This window comes from Monodelphis domestica, chromosome 7, assembly GCF_027887165.1.
Source record: "Monodelphis domestica isolate mMonDom1 chromosome 7, mMonDom1.pri, whole genome shotgun sequence".
Classification (NCBI taxonomy): Eukaryota; Metazoa; Chordata; class Mammalia; order Didelphimorphia; family Didelphidae; genus Monodelphis; species Monodelphis domestica.
Genome location: NC_077233.1, coordinates 17,996,220 through 18,017,365, shown reverse-complemented (window position 1 = coordinate 18,017,365; position 21,146 = coordinate 17,996,220). Strand labels below are relative to the sequence as shown.

Below are 21,146 nucleotides of genomic sequence, written 5' to 3'. Positions count from 1 at the left end.
GATTCTCTAATACTAATTGTGTTCGTGGTCTGCAGAAACAGAGGGATAGAAAGAGAAAGAAAGGGCAGGCTCTGGATCTGTTTTATGTGTCCGCCGGCAGTGTTGGTGAAGCGCCTCTTACATGCCGGGTCCTGCTCTGGGCACACAGCTAGACCGTGCATTGGGCCAGGAACCCAAGTAGCCCCTGGGGTGGCGGCACTTGAGTTAAGCTTTGCAGGCGACCCGCGGATTCCGAGGCAGCCAAGCGCAGGTGAGAGAGGGAAGAAGCCCATTGGAGGCATGGCGGAACAGGCACGAAGGGGGTGAGTGTTGTCACGGTAGCCTAGCAAGCAGGCCGTCGTGGCCACAAGGTGGTTCCCAAAGGGATGGCGTGCTGGGAGCCCAGAAGAATCAGTGCGAGCTCGAGGGCGAGAGACCCTCAACTTCAGAGAAGGACCGGCCCATCGGCTGCCCCGGAAGCTTTATGAGTGGGGAGTGAGCTAGACTGTGTCTCTCAGGGAACGTGGGAGACCTGTGGGGGCAGAGGCGGAGGCAGGGTTCTTTGTGCTTCGGCCCAGGGGCCCTGCTCTTGTCATGCCTTCATTTCAGACCTCGCCGGGCACCAAACTCTGCCAGTTCTCAGAGTAAATGTCGGCGTGATTCATTTCAAGGATGGAGAGGGGACATCTTTGCTGTATGCAGCCCCCAAGGGTCGACTTGGGGTTGTTAGATAGCATCTGTGCATCTTAGGGTGGGACAAGGCCTCCTCTCCCCCAGAGTGCCTTCCAGAGCACTGAAGGCCTCAGGAAGCATCATGCAACATTGAATTACAAAATAAACATTTTTTTAGAAAAGTGGAATTTTCTGGTGTTGGAAACATGTTCATTTAAAAAATTAATAGGAGTTATACTAAGGGGCAGGTAGGTGGCTCAGTAGATTGAGAACCAGGCCTGGAGATGGGAGGACTTGGGTTCAATGTAGCCTCAGACACTTCCTAGCTATGTGACCCTGGACAAGTCACTTAACACTCATTGCCCAACCCTTACCACTTCTCTGCCTTGGAAGCAGTGCTTAGTATCTGTTCTAAGACAGAAGGTAAGGGTTAAAAGAGGAAAAATGGTGTTCTACTCTAGCTCTCCTCATCCCTGCCTTGCCTAGCCTCGCAGTCATGCCCTTTGGGGATAGACCATCAAGCACCCGTCTCTGGCCATCACTCCCCTTTATACATTGTCCCTCTCTTTTCAGATGTGAGTGTCTTGAGGGCAAGGACCATCTCATGTCTCTACGTGGGTAGCTGCGGTTTGGGGTAGTGCAGGACCTAGCAGAAGCACTGATTTACATTTTCCACAAAATTACCTGAATACATTTTAAGTTGGATAGTTGTCATTTCATAATTTTCCAATGGATTTGGATATTTTATTAATACGTAGATGCCAAAAGAATGACGATGTGGGATGTTCCTCATTGATAAATTTTAATTTGTTTCACATTGTAGGGGAGAAAGGAATTTTTTTCCTTTTGGATCGTTATTATTTAATCGGATGTTAAGCCTAAAACATGTGGTACTCTGAACCAGTTTAGATAGAAATGTCACAAGATGACTTGGTACAAGTACTTCGGTTTAATGAATATAAACAGTTTGTACTTTTATCTTTCACTGAAATCCTAGCTGCTTCAATATTCTTACTTTCTGTATATAAGTAGGTAATCTTGTTGGCCTTGAAACCAGTTTAGAGCTTTCAGCCCGCCTGCTTTTATTGGCCAGATTCCGAGAGACCACGCTGCCTCAAGAGTGAGCGCCAACTTTGGGCTGAGGTGGTCAGCTTTCCAGTGAACTGTGATGTCATAGATTTAAGGAGCTCCCAGGAAGCAGACTTCCTCTCACCCAGCAACTGGGTGGGCTCTTCTGCAACACATAGTCAAGAAAAAAGTCAGTCTGTGCTCCTCTCCTCTCCTCTCCTCTGCCCATTGTCCCATATTGGCTTGTGATTTCAGCACATTTGTCTTACTGACCTAAGTGATTGTAATATAGGCTTCTATTGTTAATTTTCTTTTTTTTCTAGTGAAAAAAGCCTCCCTCCATGATTTCTGTACCCAGATTAATAGAACTTTATCATGAAGTCATTAGCAGGGTAAGACATTTTATTTAAGTTATGTCTGCACTAGGAAAAAATAAGGATCCAGATAAGAAATTTGGCCCTTTCCTAAAGAGAGCATTTTTCTTATGAAAAAAGTCTTCCTATGTCTTGTTTTAACACAAGAAGACACTCATCAACACACAACCTAGTCAATGAGCTGCCCTTACAAAGCATGCTATTTATTGGTCGTTTTCAGAACCAGGATTGCTGCGTGGGACCAGAGTTTGTGGACTAGTAGATCTTGGTAGAAAGAGACGGCATCTTCTGGGGGTGGCTCGTTTTTTTAAGGCGTTCCCCCCAGGGGAAGGGGCCCTCCCCCAGCCCATGGCTTGTCCTTGTTCCTTTAGGGATCTAACACTGAACTTTGTAAGGCTCGGGTGCCGCTGGCAGGTTCTGGCCCAGAGCTTGTGTGGGGGTACAATGGAGGGAGGCCCGGCTTCAAGCCCCCATCGGACACGTCCCGCCACGTCGCCTCAGGGGCCTCGCTCGGGCCAACTCTCAAATGAATTGTGGCCGTGCTTTGGTGGGCTCAGTGGCCGAATGGTGCTGCAGGCCGGGCCTAACGGTGTGCAGTAGAGCAGGCTCAGTCCTCTGGGGGCCTTTGGGGTTGTGTTTGGCTAACGGGGAGTGCGCTGGCCCTTGGGACCTCTGAGGGGGAGACAGTTAGGAAGGGGAGGTTTCCCCTTGGGTCCCCCTACCGGGATCGCTTTCAGGCAACCTCCAGGGTACCAGTTCTTCCAGGACGGACATTTCGCTGCGACCTCGGGAAGAGTCTCCAGAGCAGCCGAAACCTCTTCATCTTCGTGGTTGGATTTGTTTTAGCTCGTTAGACTCTTGAGATTGTAGAGCAAGAAGGAGCTTTGGTGGTGCTGTAGGCGGAGCCCTTGTTGGGGCAGAGGACGGTTTGTGAGTGTGGCAGCCCCGGGGCGTCTGATGGGGCTCTTCCAGGCAACTTCTGCTTCCTGGCTGTTGGCCTAGTGTGAAAACAAGATGTTTGCCGAATCGAACTGAGTACAATCTAGCGCTGCCGGTTCTGTTGTCCTAGCCTAGGGAAGAGAAGGAAAGCAAATAGGGCTAGGCAAGAGCACCATTTTCCTCCTGGCTAGCGATTCCGTTCTTAATTGGATTTTGCCCACCAGGCCTTGAAAGATTTTGTCAAACTCCATCAGAGTCCTAGTAAGGGACAGTGAGGCAGCACAGTGGATCGCGCTCCAGGCCTAGGAGGTCCTGGGTTCAAATGTGGCCTCAGGCACTTCCTAATTGTGTGACTGGGCACGTCACTTGGCCCCATTGCCTACCCCGATTGCTCCAAGTTGCCTTGGAGCAGATGCTTGCCTCAATTCTGAGACAGAAGGTAAGGGTTTGAGCGAGGACTTATAAAAATAAACAGACTGAGTGTGCTTCTTTGGGTGGCTCTGCCTTCCTCCTAGCCACGAAACTAGACCAGGCAGCTCCTCCTTGATCTGCCTTTCCAAAGAGAACCTGCAGCCGTTTCCCCGTTGGTGTAGCTTCTTTCTGGTCTCATTTTTGGAGAAAATGGCAATATCAGTTCGGCTTAATTTCTCGAGTCATTCATCATTTCACCGGTTATTGGACAAAGATTCCAGTGGCCTTTGGTTCGAGTGATGCTGATTCTTTGCACCGCTCCGCAGAACCCGGCTGCCTCGGGCTCGTTGATGTCACTGTTTGCCACGGATGGTGGCCCAGAGGGCCGGGGAGCGGGCGTGAGACGCTGCGCAAGTCCCTTAAGCCCGCCGTGCCCCAGTTTGCTCCTCCGTGACCCGAGCTGGAGAAGGAAGGCACGCCGCTCAAGAAGACCCAAAGGGGGCACCAAGAACCCCACAGACGAAGAGCCGTGACATTCCCGACTCTCCTTCTCTGGCGGTTAATGCTGCGCCTAACGCAGCGTCCTTGGAGACGGGTCGTCAGAATCCAGCATTTGGGGTTGATCCCAAGAGGAGCTTTTTGATCCCGGGATGGCACGTGAGGCTTCGTGTGTCAGACTGCTCACACCGCTGAACATGAGACCATGTAAGTGTGCTAAGGATAGACCAGCGGCTGGCGTTTATGGCGCTTACGGCGTGCCGCGCTGGCTGCTCTGGGGTCGCCTGGCCTAGCTGTGCTTCATCGTGCGAGGAGTGGCGCGGGCGCCTGCGCCCTGACAGACGTTTCATCTGACCGCGAATGAGCACTTCCTATCTCTGGCCCGCTGGTCTCCTGATCCCCCGAGGGGAGGTAAAGCGTTTGCTTTGACTAAGGAGACCTCTGGCCGCTGAGGCTGCCCAGGCCATCCCGCCGCTGGGTGAGGAAGCACCCCCTCCGCGGCGTGCTGGCGGCTCCGAGCCCTGCTGGAGGGCCTGCTGGAGGGCGGGACAGCCCAGCTCCGCCTTCTTTCCCTGCGGTGAGGGGTGAGACTCCCCACGCTTTTGCACCGTCTCTGCCAGTGGGGGCAGAACGGGGCTGCGTCCTCCCCTCACTGCCGGACTCCATCTACGGAAGCCTGGACAGCTTGGGTTTGCCTCGCCCTGCTTTCTGTCTTCACCGGCCATTCCATGCTGTGGATGCCTTTCACGCCCCTGCTTGGCCTCCTCTCCGTGGCCTCCAGCTCGTCCCGACCTTCCCGAGACGTGGGGCCAGGCCAAGGATCAGCCTCGGGTGGCCTCCATGGAGCTTGTGGTCCTCCAGAGCCCTCTGAGCTTTTTCACACAGACCGCTTTTTAGCCATCTTGTACTGGGGAAGCTGATGTGTGAATCCTGGGAGAAGACTTTGTTTTTTCCTATTAATCGACCTTAGATTTGGTTCTGGGTTCCGGTGTTCCAGGCCTTTTTGGGTCCCGGCGTGCGCGCTCATTTCCCCAAGCCTGGTGTCATCTGCCGACGGAATCGGCGTACATCTTGGCCTTTGTGGGCGTCCTCAGTGAAATACTACGCAGCGGCCCGTGGCGGCCCTGGCTCCCTCCCACCGGAGCGATGCTGCCCCACCACAGCCGTGTTTCCGCTCAGCTGTTCAGCCGGCTTGGGGTCCCGAGGAGTGGCCTCGGGACGCCCCTGATCCAGGCAGGCTTTGTGGGAATTCTCTCGTGACCAAGTGTGTAGTCCCAGGCTCAGAGGGTTGCTCAGGCACCCGGAGTCCCAACGCTGACCAGGCAGGCCTTGAAGCGGGGCTCAGCCCTGTGTCCGCGGGGCTGTGGCTCTCAATTCGAGTCTCGCCACCTTCTCCGAGAGGAACGAAGGCTGCTCTGGCGGGGCCTGATCTTGCGTCTTGGAAGCAACACTGTGTACTGGTTTCAAGGCAGAAGAGTGGTCAGGGCTAAGCCATGGGGGTGAAGGACTTGCCCAGGGCACACAGCCAGGAGTGTCTGAGGCTGGATTTGAACCCAGGACCTCCTGTCTCTAGGCCTGGCTCTCCGTCCACTGAGCCACCCAGCTGCCCCCTGGCAGGGCCTGACCTTGATGCAGCCAGGCTGGCTGGTTCTTTGGGCTCAGGCCCTGCCGGCGGCTTTCATCACGCCTGCCAGCTCTCTTAGCACGCCAGCAGGTAATTCGGCGCTCACAGAGGCCGTCTCTGTTACTGTGGGTCTCTCTCAGCGTTCTTTGTTGTCTGTTCCAGGCCGGAGGCCTTTCAGCCCTGACTCTCCATCGCCGCGTCCCCTCCTGACCCCCATTTATCCTCCCTCTTCCGTCAGCCGCCCACGGCTCGGCTCGCCTCCCTTGTTCTGCTCGGCCTGTGCCAGGACGACGTGGCACGCTCTGCTCGCTGTGAATCTTAAAATCTCCATCTTGCCCGGCCTTGCGCCCAGGAGTGTGCACACGCCCCCCTCGGGCCTGACAAGTCAGAGATGACTCACTGCCCACCCGGGCTGTCCTAAGGCACGCGAGAGCCACCACGGGCACGCGTGGGGCCCAGGAAGTGGGGGAGAGGCCCGCAGACAGCCTTGGTCAGAGGCTGGGGAGCCCTTTCCCTTTTCTCCCGGCCCTGCCTGCCTGTTTCTGCGCCCCAGACCACGAGCGCCACCCCGGCCGGCTCCTCACCCAGATCCTTGGAGCAGAGCGCTCGGGACTCCCTTCTGCCAGCTGGTAACTGTTGGCCACGTGGGCGGCTGGCAGCAGGGGAGAGAGAGAAAGGGAGAGGGGATAGATAATGGGCCTTGGAAGGGCCGTCTTCTCTTGGTGTTGGCTTTGGTGGATCCTGCCTAGCATCAGAGCCATTTCAAGCCCTTCTGATTTTTGCAGGTGAAATTCCCAAGCAGGTCAAGGTGAAAAAGCTGAAGAACCTGAAGACCCTGGACTCGAAGCCCGGTAATGACGCGTGTTCGTAGTTACGTGTTGCCGCCGCATGCGGGACGCTTTCTCATGGCTCTGCTTCTCCCCCTCTAGGAGTTTACACGTCCTATAAGCCGTTTTTAAACAGAGACGACGAGATCATAAAGCAGCTGCAGAAGGTAATCAGAAATTGTCGTCCCGCCAAACATTCGTTAAACGCCACGTACAGGCGGGGGGGCCGGGGGGGGCCGGAGGGAGCCGCTGCGGCGGAGCTTCCTGGGCAGGCCACACGTGAGGGCGAGCCTTGTGTGGCCCTCGTGACCCCGTCCCCACAGACACTGAGCCGGGCCGGGGGAACAACAGTTCAAGCCAACCCCTGCCCATCCCTGGTCCCCACCTGGCCGCGGCTCTTTCCCTTACGCCTCTGGAGCTGTGCTGGCCCACGCTCCTGCTTCTCCCCCTTCGCCTCCCCCTGGGATTACCCACGGGACTGCCTCCAGGACCCCTGGCCGGGCAGGGAGCCCCGCCAGCCCTTAGCCCTGCTCGGTGCCGCCTCCCCCTGGGATTACCCACGGGACTGCCTCCAGGACCCCTGGCCGGGCAGGGAGCCCCGCCAGCCCTTAGCCCTGCTCGGTGCCGCCTCCCCCTGGGATTACCCACGGGACTGCCTCCAGGACCCCTGGCCGGGCAGGGAGCCCCGCCAGCCCTTAGCCCTGCTCGGTGCCGCCTCCCCCTGGGCGGGCTTCGGCCCGGCCTTTGTTGGCGTGCTCTCCCCAGGAGGCCTTTCTTGTTGGGAACATTTCTGACGTCCTCCTGCTCGGCCGTCTGTGTGTCTGTGCAGCCACCAAGAACCGGGCCGCTTGGAGCCTGTGTGTGCCGAGGCTCCGGGCGGATCCGGAGGGGCCGCTGGGCTCACAACTGAAAGTAACCGCCCTTCGGCCGAGGGCGCCGAGCTTGTCAGGTCTGCAAAGCTGAATCCGGCTCTCCGGGATGGGCCATTCAAAGGCGCAAAGCTAGACTCGGAGAAGATGGTTTTCCTTCAATTGCTGCATAACAGTTTAAAAGTTAGGTCAGGAGTTGGCCTGGAAGCCCTGGGTTCAAATGTGACGTCAGCTACTCACTTACTGGCCGTGTGATCTTGGGCAAGTCGCTTAGCCTTATCTGTCATCATCGATGGAGGTAGTGCCGACCCAGACCACGAGCCCTGCTCCGTGACCCTAAGGACCGCCAGGCCTTTGGTGACTGGCTGGCAACCCTTCTCCGTGTCTTGGGTCTCCCTGAGGAAGGGAACGCCCCGAGGGCAGGGGCTGTCTGGACCCCGGAGCTTAGCACGCCCCAGGCTCATAGTGTGTATTTAATACGGCCTTTTTCATTCATTCGTTCACTAAGGACGTCGGTTTTCAGGAAGCCCCTTTATCAATGGCACAGAGCCAGGAGAGCCAGGAGGAGGAGTAAACTGAGGCAAAGCATTTTTTCCGTGTGGAATGAGATCTTTATCCCAAGGTCGGGGGGTTTCGGGGAGCAAAAGCAATCCGGAGTTAACCCTGACATTAACTTTCGGAAGGCTTCACGGCACAGGACAGGAGCCCTGCAGGGCTTTCATGCTAGAGTTTTGTGATCAACCCAAATGCCTGTTTTTCTAGAATCAGCACCTTCTTCTTTAAGGACGTCTCGCCAAGTAATTGAAGATTGATTACAGCTGCAGTTTTCTCTTTCAGGGAGTACAGCAGAAGCGCCCTTCTGAGGCCCAAAGCGTAATTCTTCGGCGTTATTTCCTGGAATTGACTCAGAGCTTCATCATTCCATTGGTAAGTTAACAAGAACTTCTTGGCTGCAACTCTGCTCCTCTCCCCAAACCAAACCGTTATTTTTGTCTAGAATAAAGAATGATCCTGTCACCTCCTGGACTCCCTTTCGTAGACTGTTGGCTTTAATTCAGCCTTCCAGTGAGTGCCTACAACATGCACTGGCCCGTGGTGGAGGTACCCCAGGACGAGGCAGAAAAGGCCCCACCGAGATGGTCCGTGCTGCTCTCTGCCTCCGTCCGGCGGGCAGCTCCCGTAGCCACCCACGGTGTGTCTCTGCTTTCCTGGAGCAAACACGGCGCCCGCAGTAGCTCTCGCAGACACTTCCAGCTCCTCCCCTGCACGCTTTGCTCTTCTGTCTGCCCGCATGCTGGGCCCAGTGCTTTTCCTTTGCCTAATGGGGATGCCATCCCCGTCTTGCCTTGCGAACATTCTGTTTGTCATATTGGTTAGATGATAAGCATTAGAGTTCAAATAATCTCTCCTCAAAAGGAAAACCTACCCAAAGGCAGTTTTACCACCCGAGTTAAAATTAAAAGGACCACACGAATAAAAACCATTTGACCGAGTTGGGGGAAATGGCCCCCCCCCCCAAGTAAATAAGCTTCAGTTTCATGAAGATGTGGCGCCAACTCGGTTACTAATTACTCACTCACATGACATGAAGGTGTCACAACACTAGAGGTTCTCTGTGAAAGTAGGGAGGTGGCAAATGGCAAGCAGACATGGGGTGCTGGGCTGTTGCAGAATCCCTCACCCGAGTCTTCCTCACACTTCCTTGTCTGTTTTGTGTCATTGAGCAGCTTCCCTAAATGGGAGCAAAGTCCTGGTTCACCTTTCAGGAAGTGGGGATCCGAGCCCCAGGAAAGGCCCCGAGCCTAGACAGATGAGGGTGACGGCTTGAGCTCCCCATCCGTGGCTCGGATCATCTCTAGGTTCAGGGATGGCCAGCCAGGGGGAGCATTGATGAGACGTGCCTGGAATGCCAGCAAGGAAGGGCAGCGAGGGCTTGCAAGCCGTCTCCTTTGCTTCACCAGCAGCAGCCCATAGAGGGGCACAGCTGGGTGAAGGGGCCAGTGGGGTAGTTTTGTCAACTGTGGCTCCTGTGGATGGGAGATGGTGGAGGCTTAGACTGCGTCTTAAATACCCAGCAGAGTTATAAAAGCTGAGTTTTGGGTAGACAAGGGGCATTCCTTGTTCAGACCAGTACAGTCAGCATTGAGGAGCCTGTTTGGCCTCATCCTGTTTTAACGTTTTGTTTTGAGACTGACACCTTCTTCCCCTGCCCCCAAAACAAATCTATCTCATTGAGGTTCAAACAGATGTGTTGTGGCATTGGAGATTTATGTATTTATGGCAAAGAGGAGAGGGTGCCATTCTGGTATACTGGCTTCTAATGACCTGATAGGGGCCATTTCAGTTCCAGGACAGCTCAGAGACAAGGATGGCTGTTCTGTAATAAGAGTCACCTCTAACTGGGAGGACCTTTGGGAGTTGGAGGCTTCCTCTATTAAAGTCATGCTAGATTTCGTCAACCGTTATTTCTGATGGAGGGTAGGGGTACAGACAAAGCAGGATCATGGGAAGTAGCAAAGGAAATTCAGTCATTGAGAAGACCTTTGCGTTCTCTGATTGGTGTAAGCAGGCCACATTCTTCTATTGGGTTTCTCCCATACGTTGAATTTAATTTGGATTGGTTTTGGCAATAGGAAAACAGGTTCATCGAGCTCTTTAATTACGTAGGTAAGAATAGACGGTGGGGAATCCCTTGTAGATCGCACAGGGATGATCAGAGAGAGCTGGTGCAGGCTCATGTTTAACCTTTTCATCTTCTTAGTTTAAGCAGACATACTAAATTTTACATTTTCATTGTTGCTTTTATTCTGTATCACCTTTGTTTCTGAATATATCCTTCTCTCCCGCCCAGCAAATCATCCTTTGTGATAAAAATGCAATCTTGAGAGTAATTAAAGAAAGCACTTCAGCCAAACTAACTGACGTATTGAGTCTGATGATACACATACACTATGCTCTAAAACTTCTGAAAGAAGTTGATTTTCTCATATTTCCCTCAAGGACGAGCTGGATCATTATCATTAGATGGCATTTGGCATCTTTCTGCTTACATTGTTTTAGTCATTGTGGATATTGTTTTCTTAGTTCTGTTTGCTTCACTCTGTCCAGATCTATTTAGAAGTTTGATATGAAAACGTTATAGAAGCCTGTGGCAAATGAATCAGCCCTGAGGGCAAGAATGCAGAAAAGGGCCCATAATCCTTCTATTAACCTGTCTTACTTCTGGTTTTAGGAAAGATATGTAGCAAGCTTAATGCCTCTGCAAAAGAGCATTTCTCCATGGAAGGTATGCATATTTTCACAAAGTTCCAATTTATTTCACTGATTCCCAGCCTATGAATTGAATTCCACAAACATATTACTTTCCAGTGCTTTAACAGTCTGTGTCGTTTTTGTTAGAGCCCACCACAGTTGAGACAGTTTCTTCCAGAAGAATTTATGAAAACACTGGAGAAAGCCGGACCTCAGCTGACCTCCAGATTGAAGGGCGATTGGAGAGGACTGTACAGGTCAGCTGATTTTTTCTGCACACATGCAGGTTCGCCACAAGTTCAAGGCTCAGATTGCCAGAATGTTGGGTCCCATTCCTTTGCACAGTTCACTGAACTGTATTTAGGAAAGACACTGATAGGGAGAAATATGGAGTCAGAATTCATGTTTGCTTGACTGCTTTTTCCCCTCCTCCCTCTCTCTCTCTCTTAAGACATTTTCTGAAATCTCCAAACTTTGATGGCTGGTTCAGGACTCGAAAGAAGGAGATGACCCAGAAACTGGAAGCACTACATTTAGAAGCTCTTTGTGAAGAGGTTTGAAAACAGTTTAACTTCTTTTTTTACATAAATCCTTTTAAAGAAAGTGAAAAGGTCTATTTTTAGGTGGAAATCTATCCTCAGATAGATTTTTTTGAAGCCCTACTCCATATAAAGAAGTGCAAAATATGGACTTCCATTCTGCAAATTCCACATTTGATATGAATAGAAATTAGATCATGCTTATCAATTCATTTCAGATCATTAGCTTTTTGAATTTTTTCATTCAGTGAAATTTCATTAAAGTGTTCTAAGTAAAACTTTTTTTAATATAAAAGTTTCACTTAGGTTCATTTAGAAGTAGCTTTAACAGAGCAGTGGACACTAATGGTGACTTTTGAGTTGGAAACTAAGTTGAGGGAAACCACAATCAAGGACTTCCAGGAAGCATTACTTTTGAGAAGGCAGCAGCAGTGTTGGCGTGGTTTAACCGGTGGCGTAAGAATCAGTCCTTAGGTTCTAGTAAGCACAGCTCTGCACTAACTGTGCAAGGCCTTGGTCAGGCCACTTCATCTCTGTGAGCCTTAGCTCCCTCCTCTACGGAAAGGGCTGGATGTCGTCTAGGCGCTCTCCGAGGTCCCTGCCAGCACCGAGTCTAAAGGGTCCTGGGTGATGGGTTGTACTCAGTGGCTAAGAAGGAGCTAATGGCTCTCATGAATTGGAATCATTATCTGAGGTTCATGGTCACTGGAACTGCCAGCAAGGAGAGACTTGAAGATGGTCATACTCCTGATTTCATGACGTGTTCCTGGAGGATTGTTTACCTCCTCTAGCAAAGAGACTTTCTCATTTTAATGTAAACCACCAGCATGTAAAAGTATGAAAAGACTTGCACAACTGTCTTCACTTGGCTTTGTTATGTTTTTATAGGATTTGCTTCTCTGGATCCAGAAACACACTGAAGTAGAGACCGTTGACCTTGTATTGAAGCTGAAGAGTAAACTGGTATGTAGATGGGACAACTAAACCCGGATTGACTTGTGCGAGGATTTCACCAAAGTGTTGCTCCTCATCCTAGGCCTTGAGTGTGGATGTTTTGTACACTCCATGCAGCAAGCTACTGAGGATACATGGCTGTGATCTCGAGATGAGAAATAAAGAAGCCAGGGTGGGCTTCCCAAAACATGGGTCATCAGAACTCACACTTATCTATGGCGAGGGGGCAGTGAAGTCAGGCCTAGAGATAGGAGGTCCTAGATTCAAATCTGTCCTCGGAGACTTCCCTAGTGACCCTGGGCAAGTCACTGAAACCCCATTGCTTAGTCCTTTCCTCTCTTCTGCCTTGGAACTGATACACAGTCTTGATTCTAAGATTAAAAAAAAAACAAAACCAACAAACCTTATCTATGAAGGTTATTATTGCATTGGGGTCTGTGCATCAGAGATGCCACTCATCAAAATGCCCAGTGAAGGACACTATAAATTGCTGTAAAGTGCCAGGGTCAGGCACTGAGTTTAAAATTTTCTGTGTCAGACAGTTAAAAAGTCTTTAAAAGAAGATATAAAGTCTTGCTCCAAATTATGTAATTAATCCTTTAAAATCACTTTAGATCATCAGCTCCATGAGGGCAGGCAAGGACTGTCTTACTTGTTATTAATTGTATGCCCAGGGCTTAGCACATAGTAAGTGCTTAATAAATGTTATTGGGTTGAAGTAGAGACTATATTACACATTTCTTATATAGTTACAGGCTCATCAAGAGCACCTACCTGTGAAACCTGGCACTGTGGAAAAGTTACAGACGCACATAGATGCAATTATTTTAGCACTGCCAGAAGACCTGCAGAGCATACTGCTCAAAACTGGCACAGAGTGAGGGCTGCCTCCCGTGTTTCCCAGATGAGAAGAATGGTGGAATGGGAAGCCCCCAAACACAACAAGAAGATGCCCCAAGGAAATCCAGCAAAATGGCGGAGGAGCCCAGAGGATAGCGGGTGCCTTTTTTTTAATGAGACTAACAGTTGCATTATTTCTAAGTATGGAAATCTGCATGTGGTGGAATGGCCTTCCTGGGTTGGTCATTGTGCTTAAGAACAAGTGCTCTTGAGGGAGGCCTGGGAGGCCAAAGCTGGCACACAGCATGAGCCCAGACTGCGGTGCTGGCATTGCAGCCTTTGGACACTGGTGCTGCTGGGTCCAGTCATGTCAAAACATGGGAAAACTCAGGGAGAAACAATGTCATGCTCACACTGGCTATATGTTATTTTTAAAGGAAGGAAAAAGTCTTGAGCTGTCCTTGTAGAGTTATAACTAATTAATGCGCAATTAGTGCCTTCCTTTTTCCTACATTTTCACAAAACTGAGCTGCTGGTCTTGACTCGCCCTTTCCAAGTAGTTTACTGAGTAATCATTAACTACAAATTGTGGATGCCGCCTTCCCAGAACATTTCTTGGTAGCAATGTTTTTATTGCCCTGTACTTTTTCATTCCTTTTTTTCTCTATTTTAAAATTTTGCCAATTTCTCCAAAGATGGAAAGGTATCTAGAACTAATCATGGATTAGGGAGGAGAAATGTTACCTTTTACCCTTAAAGATGAACTAGCTTGGGTGCTTATCCTCAAAGCCATCTCTCCTAATTGACATACAAACCTCACAGAGAAAGTATTTTTAAACTAAAATATTCTTAGGAAAAGAGCATTCACAGGCCTTTTATGTTAGTCTCTGTAGTGATCTAACAGTGTCATTATTTTTGTCTTTAAAAACAAACAAACCAGCATCCTCACTGAGAGTTTTTTCTATTGTTGCCAGACCTGGAATCCTTTGTTTACCATGCCAGGAAACCGAAGAGGGGGGGCTGCTAAAATAACACTTCTGTGCTTTGTATTTTAAAATCGGTCCCTGCAAAAGCCACTCCAAGATCATAGGCACATGAGGATGTGTGTAAATAGCTCAATATCCCACGATCCTCCAGAAAACCAAATTTGAAGAGGCTGTAGAAAGCGACAGTAGTTGTTCTCTGCTAGTTATGTCTCTTAGGGTGCTTCTTCCCCAGGAGAATCTGACAACATTACCCTTTTTCTCACAGACACGGTCTCTTGGATCATACCTCAGTTAGGAAAATATGCTCTTATTATCCTATTTTAAATGAAGAGTTTGCCTTGGATCAGGTGAGGTATTTTGTTAGCCTACAGTTCTCCTTAGGGGAAAGGGGCAATTACTTTTGTATTATAAAGGATTTCATATATTTCTGAGAAGCATTATTTAGGTACAAATGGTCACCGTTGTATATTTTTAAAAAAGATGTATTTTAATATTCGTACCATTTATATACAATTTGTGACCAGAAGCTGAAATCTAATAGTGTTGTATCATGAATGTCTTTAAAATTATGCCACTATATGATACTTTGTTTTGCACAGTTAAGGAGTAGCAAAATTAAGAATGCCCATCAGTATGGCATTAGTTTCTTTACATAGATTCCATACTGTATTTACCCGCAGCATAATACTGATCGACAACCATATCACGTTCCATAGCTTACTGCTTGACTAAGAATTATGAGTTTGTAGGAGGACCCTCAAATGATTAGGAATTGAGATTGATTGGAAGCTTTTCATTTTTCAATGATTCTCCTGTCTGAGAGATCATTGTTTAAAGAACCCCCTCACATCCTGTGGCCACCATCACCAGCATCTGAAGGAGTCTTGGCTTTCTGGTTGCTCTGGAATGTTCTGTGCCTTCTACTGACTGAGGAAATGAACAGAGGTTCTGAGAAGGAGGAGGAATTTGTGGTCATGGTCTGCGAGTGGCCGATTAAAGTCTTGTATGTTTAAAAGGTTTTGCGATATTGTGTGTCATTTTGGACTAAGAAAAAAACAAACTTTCTTTAAGCACCAGGCACTCCACTAAACACTTTATGAATATAAATTCATTTGATCCTTCCAAGGGGACAGAGAAGGGCACAAGCATTTATCTATGCCTCCTGCATGAAGAAGTCATGCTAAATACTTCACAAATAGGCAAGTTGGTCCTCACCATAACCTTGGAAGGTAGGATTTATTATTCCATTTTACATTTGAGGAAACTGAGGCAAACTTTAAGTGACTCATTCAGGGTCACAAAGCCACAAAGTATCTGAGGCCAGATTTGAACTGAGACCTTCTAGGCCCAGCACCACCCACTGTTTTAGGTGAGTAGGCATCTTCCATACTTCGGATCTATAACTCCAACTATACGGGTCCCACCTCTCATAATTAAGATTGTAGCCCCTCTATGTTGAGAAATGCATCACCCTGAAGCAGCCAGCCTAGTGATTCTTTGGACAACTGACCTATGACCTTCACTGGGCCTTCATGGTAAGATCTGGCAGGTCTTGGGCTGCACCCCTGGAATTGCCTTTGAGAAAACCAGGATCACTTTTAGGCTATGATGAGTCACTAGAATAGAACTGGATGGATTTAGTACTATATCAGGAGGGAGAAAAATCATGCTGAGCATTAAATTGTGCTTTCTTCTCCTTTTTCCTTAGATTTTATAACCAATTCCAATTTATCATTTATTCAACAATTATTTATTGTGTACTTACCAGCCCCTTCCCTAAGAGTTTATATTGTAATTATGTAGGTGATACCAGGTAAAACAGGTGCTTGGCTGCCAAACAGTCCTACCTGGTGACCAGTGGATCCAATGGATTCCCAAAGCCCTTTTAATTCAGTGATCTTATGGGAGGCAAGTGTGGTGGAGTGGACAGACCAGTGGACTTGGTGTCAGGAGATTTAATTCCACCTCTGAAACTTATTGCCTTTGTGGTAATGGGTCCAGTTACTTCATCTCTCACACACAGCTTTCTTGGGTGTATAATGGGGTAAGTATCTGCTTTGGTTGCTTCATGAGCTGCTTGGCATTTGTGGAATAAATGATTCATTGGATTTTGCTGCAAAAATTAATTAGTGGAGTAAGTAAAAGTGATCCTAGAGAAGTAAACACCACTGAGAGTGTAGATTCAGTGACCTATTGAAGAGCCAGTACATGCATGTAGCATCAAGTGTCTATTTTTTACACAATATTAATTCTCGAATTTCTTTATACCATTTTTCAGTTATTTGATCATGTCTCTCAAGAAAGAAACTGGTATCAAAGAATCAATACTCTTCAGATTCATTTTGTGAAGGGTTAAATTTTAGGGGGGAGGCGTTTGATCAAAAGCTAGTGCGCAGTTTATTAAACACAAAACGCTCAGTTTATTATTAGGAAATATGGATAGGAAATAGGAAGGAGGAAAGTGAAAATAATCTTACAATAGCTTGTAACTATACCCCAGATCCCAATTCTAACTACATTTTTCTAAAAAACCCTACATCTATCTGCTAGCTAGGCCTGGGTCCTCGCTGCTTTCTATCTAATAATATAATCACGATCTACCCAAATTATTAATAATAAGGCTACTAAGGCCTTAAATCTGTTTTTCAGTCTCCTCAAAGTTCCAGAGAATGAGTCACATACTCCTCTCCCCAGGGAACCCAGAGACAAAAAGCCCTTGCCAACCGTCTGCAACTTGCAAAGCATACTCAGCTACATCTTTCTGTCACCAGCTGATAGTTTGAACAGCAGGGGGTCAACAGTTGCAGACCTGCCCAGCAAGGGGTCTCCTACCAAAAAACTCATTTTTCTCTTAAATATAAAAAGTAGAAATTAATAGAGACTATCTTAAAAATTCTAATAAGCTGCTTTCAAGTGGGTTCTCTGGGTCTTCTCTGAAGCCTGGATTCCAAGGCATAGCTGGTAGAGTGTGGGGATCATTTCCCTTGCTAACTCTAATTTGAGGCCACTGGAAGTTTGTCCATTCTCTAAATTCCCACTGTAGGCCTTGCCACATCAGAAAGACTAGTTGTCAATTTTCTAGGCAGTATCAGCAGTGGCCATGTTCCCTTTTTCCCTCTAGAAGACACCTCAGAGGCAATCTAGTGCCAGGATTCTTAACCTGAGGTCTGGGAAGTTGTTTTTTTCTATAATTTTAATAATTGCATTTAAAATTGGTTTCCTTTTTAATGCTATGAATAATATTTATGCATTAAAAACACTGAAAGAGTCCCTAGATTTCACCAGACTGCTGCAAATGACATCAAGAAACTCTCCAGTAAAAACTAAAAATAAATTCAAAAGTGGAGGGGGAGGCTGGTACAGTTAGATAGCAAAATGGATAGGGTACCAGGCCTGGAGTTGGGAGGACCTATGTTCAAATCTGGCCTCAGATACTTCTTAGCTATGTGATCCTGGGCAAGTCACTTAACCCCAATTGCCTATCTCTTAACCACTCTTCTGCCTTGGAACTGATAGTATAGATTTTAAGACAGAAGGTAAAGGGAACCTTTGAAGTGAGTGTTATACAGAGCTGAAATTTTAACATGGGGACTCTGACTCCAAAACCAGTCCTTTTCCCAGTGGACCACACTGCCCCATCAATAAAATCAGATAAAGAAACAGAACTCTTAGTTCTTAAGTCATAGATGTTAGTGGTGAATGGCATAGAATAATCTATTTAGTGCCACTGGTGTGGCAGGGTATTGTGTCAGTTTAACAAGGCTGAAATAAACTTTGCTGAAGATGTTTACATTTTAAGACAAAAGAAGCAGCATAGAGTCATTAAATAGGACAAACTAGGTTCAAGTCTCCTGCTACTAACTTTTTCTGTCTAGATATAATGTCCACATAAAAATGTGATTCCCACAATCAGATTCTTTTCTTCCTTCTGATCAAGCCCTCTTGGCTTCCAACTTTTGTTAAACAGTTGCTTTGTAAGTAATAACTTCAGATTTTCACAGTAGCCAATCTCTTAGGTTCTTAGGAGTTTTAGAACTTGCTTCTTATGCCCCTGCATATTTTACTATGTAACTTGTGAAATTTATTAAAGCCAGATTTTTGTTTTCAACCATATATGCCAACGATTAGACTAGTTGCCTAGCATAATGCTTTGAACACATTCTTTGAGAAATGCTTGCTCTTTTGAATCACATTCACTATTTCATTGATATGGGCACACTGTTTGGCAGTGCAGACAGCAGCCCCCCAATATGTCATCCTGTGAAATTCTTGCTTATCTTTCATAAAACCTCCATTAAAAAAACCATAGAGTTAAAATTTCAGGGTTCCTGAAGACCTTCTACATGGCACATTTATTTCTTGCTCTAGGTCCATGGCTGGCCCCTCTCCTTTTCCAGTCTCTCATTTCCTGAATAATATAAGTCATTATTGATATGTTGGAGAAGAATATCAGTGTTTTGCTGCATATACACAGACACACACAAATGCTGGCTTGCTATTTTCTCCAATGACTTAACTGAGGCTGCCAAGTAAGTGATCCATCCAAGTCACATAGCTATGTTTGAGGCACATAGCTAATGTTTGTTTTAAATTCAGATCTTCCTAATGAAAGTCCAGAGGAGAATGAATATAGAGAACTTAGGAGTTTTTCCAGGGTCACACTAGCAGGAAATAGCTTGAATGCTATAAAGTCTTACCCTTCAGGAACAAGATGATACTCTTGATAAAGCAAAGCCACCCTGAAGGCATTAAACTGAAACTAGGAGAGCAATGGAGAAAAGGTGTCAAGACTTGTTAAACTTTTACAGTCTTAAATGTGAAAGTGGAATTGGCATTGAAGAAAAGGAAGATGGGTAAAGCAGCTGACTCAGACCCAAATGTATCCTTCAGAGGGCCAGACTGAAGGTGAACAATTTTGAAATCACTGAAGGATTGATTTTAAGTGAAAGATACCAAGCAATAACAGCTAGTAAAGCCATATTTGAACTGACTCCAGGCCCAGCACTATATCCACTGTCATCTAGCTGGTCTATACCAATGGCATAGGAAAACAGCACCAAAACTTGGCTTTCTTTTTTTTTTTAATTAATAGTGGTAGTCTCTCAGGGACCGAGTTAAAACAACAAAAAAAGGGCACCAGAGCACTTTGCAAAATATGTAAAAATGTTGTTTGAATAATCCATACATCCTTGGAAGACATTCCTGATGAGGACATTAGAAGGTACTGCTTCAGTCAATCATTCAATATTCCGAGCTAGACAATACTTTTATCATCACACAATTGATTGAAAAAGGTAGAATACAGGTTCCCATTGTACTTAAATGTCTGATTATAAAAAATCATTTGCTTTAAATATTCTCTGAAAATTTTCTCTATAATCATTAATGTTGATCTTGCGATATAACATTTTAGTGGTAAAAAGGGACAATTTACTTATAATGGAAACTCAGAATAAAATTAGGAAAATACATTAAAAACAAATACTTTCAACTTCCAAGGCCCCAAACAAACCATTTTCCTCTTTTCCACTTCTCTCTGTGCCCTAAATATACACACATATACACTCTTTAAAATCAATTCCTGTCCTGTTCCTTACATGCCCAGTTTAATGCCTACACTAGAGAATTGGGACACGTTTTTAGTCCCGTGTAGCCTTTGCAAAGTTTTCAGTAATATTGCCCTATTGCAGCAAAAGAGGCTAGGTCTGCTCAAATGAGGCTTCTGATTACTGCAGCTTTGCTTTCAAAATCTGGTACTGAAGGAAGGCAGAACCTGAGTGTGGATAAGCAAGAAAGGATCTTAGATGTCATTTAATCCAACTCCCTCATTTTACAAGTGAGAAAACTGACTCCCACTCAAAGAGGCTAAGGGACTTTGCCAGTCACCTGATGGCAGAGCTGGGTTTCAAATCCATATTGGGAGAGCCAGTAAGCAGTTCAGTTTGGTTCCCCCCCCCCCCCCCATCTTTAGTGGGAGCCAAGCCCAGGGGGTAGAAGTGTTCATGGATACCAACTTTTCCATTCTCAGATGAGAACTAGCTTGCAATAAAATCACAGCAGCTCTGGAGGCAGAGGCCTGGGGTTCAAATAGCATTTCCCTTACTACTTATGTGACTCGGGGTCATCATTTGTAAATAAAAATTGGATGATGGGGTCCAAATCTAATACTTTTAACTCTCTTGTGCCTCAGTTTACTCTTCTGTCCAATAGACCTCATTAGCTTCTGGGCTAGCCCCTTCCTGCTCTAGCTCTGGGATCCTCAGTCACTTGACACCCCTACCTGCCCCAAGGACCTCAGTTTCCTCTTTTGTCCAAAGATGGGGTCATGACCCCTTCCTGCTCTAGTTCACTTCTTCCCCTTCGTTCTGGGAGAGTGGCAAGGACATAGGCCCAGGGATCGATTTTCTGGATGCTCAGGGTCTGACCAGCTAGGAACTGCATGGCCTGAGTGTCGTCCGCCGGAAGAACGCGAGAAACTTGCCTGGGCTCTCGCGCGAACTTTGACTCTAGCCCCACTTCTGGCAGGAGGGACAGCTCCCCCTAGCCCAGGCTGCTTGTCACGTGACAGGGCGGGACCGTAGTGAGGCATGGCTCCAGTACATAGTAACACCACAATCAATGGCTGCGCCTTAGAAAATACGTCAATTCCCATGATGCCTCGGAGCGGAAAGGGGACGTGGAGGAGGCCGCACTAGACTGCTGGAGCACCCCATCGGCCTAGGTTCAGCGTGGGGTGGGCGGCGAGGCGGAATCCTCCGTCACTTTCTCCTTTCCCTCCTCAGCCCTCCCCCCTCTCTCCCATAGCGCAAGCGTCCTAACTGAATTGGCTCCAGAGGTTCCTACCAGTTTCATGATCCTGTCATGTGACCCTTAATGTCACCCTTTGCCAATAGACTTCACTGGCCTCTGAGCAGACCCCTTCCTGCTCTAACTGTGGGATCCTCAGTCACTTGACATACCCCGCCCTTATGGGCCTCAGTTTCCTCATCTGTACAATACACCTCATTGGCCTCTGAGCGCCAGGCTGCAATAAGAAAACCCGGCCTGAGGCTCGGTTTCACACAGGGTTCGGAAGGAAGCTGCGTGGCCTCAACGAGGAAGTCCGGAAGGACACACGAAACTAGCCCCAGCCCTCGGACGAACTTTGGCCCCAGTACTACTTCCTGTAGAAGAAGTGGCCTCTCCCCAAGCCCAAGCTTCTGGTCACATGACAAACTGGGCGGGCCTGGAGCGATGCAGAGTAGGCTCTGCCACCACAATAAGTGGCCGCGCCCTTGATGGGCGGGGCGGCGAAGGTTTACTCCATTTCCCAAG

The 21,146-nt window shown here is 47.7% G+C and overlaps 1 protein-coding gene across 1 annotated transcript in view; it reads left to right on the top strand.

Moving 5' to 3' along the window:
* Positions 1 to 14,847, top strand: part of DENND6A (DENN domain containing 6A) — a 57,859-nt gene extending 43,012 nt beyond the window's left edge. The window contains exons 13-20 of the mRNA XM_007499962.3: positions 6,351 to 6,416; positions 6,495 to 6,559; positions 8,099 to 8,188; positions 10,494 to 10,547; positions 10,661 to 10,770; positions 10,965 to 11,067; positions 11,941 to 12,015; positions 12,756 to 14,847. Of these exons, the coding sequence (XP_007500024.1) occupies positions 6,351 to 6,416; positions 6,495 to 6,559; positions 8,099 to 8,188; positions 10,494 to 10,547; positions 10,661 to 10,770; positions 10,965 to 11,067; positions 11,941 to 12,015; positions 12,756 to 12,887 (695 nt within the window). The 3' untranslated portion in view covers positions 12,888 to 14,847. The remainder of the gene's footprint in view (positions 1 to 6,350; positions 6,417 to 6,494; positions 6,560 to 8,098; positions 8,189 to 10,493; positions 10,548 to 10,660; positions 10,771 to 10,964; positions 11,068 to 11,940; positions 12,016 to 12,755) is intronic.
* Positions 14,848 to 21,146: the final 6,299 nt, after the last annotated feature.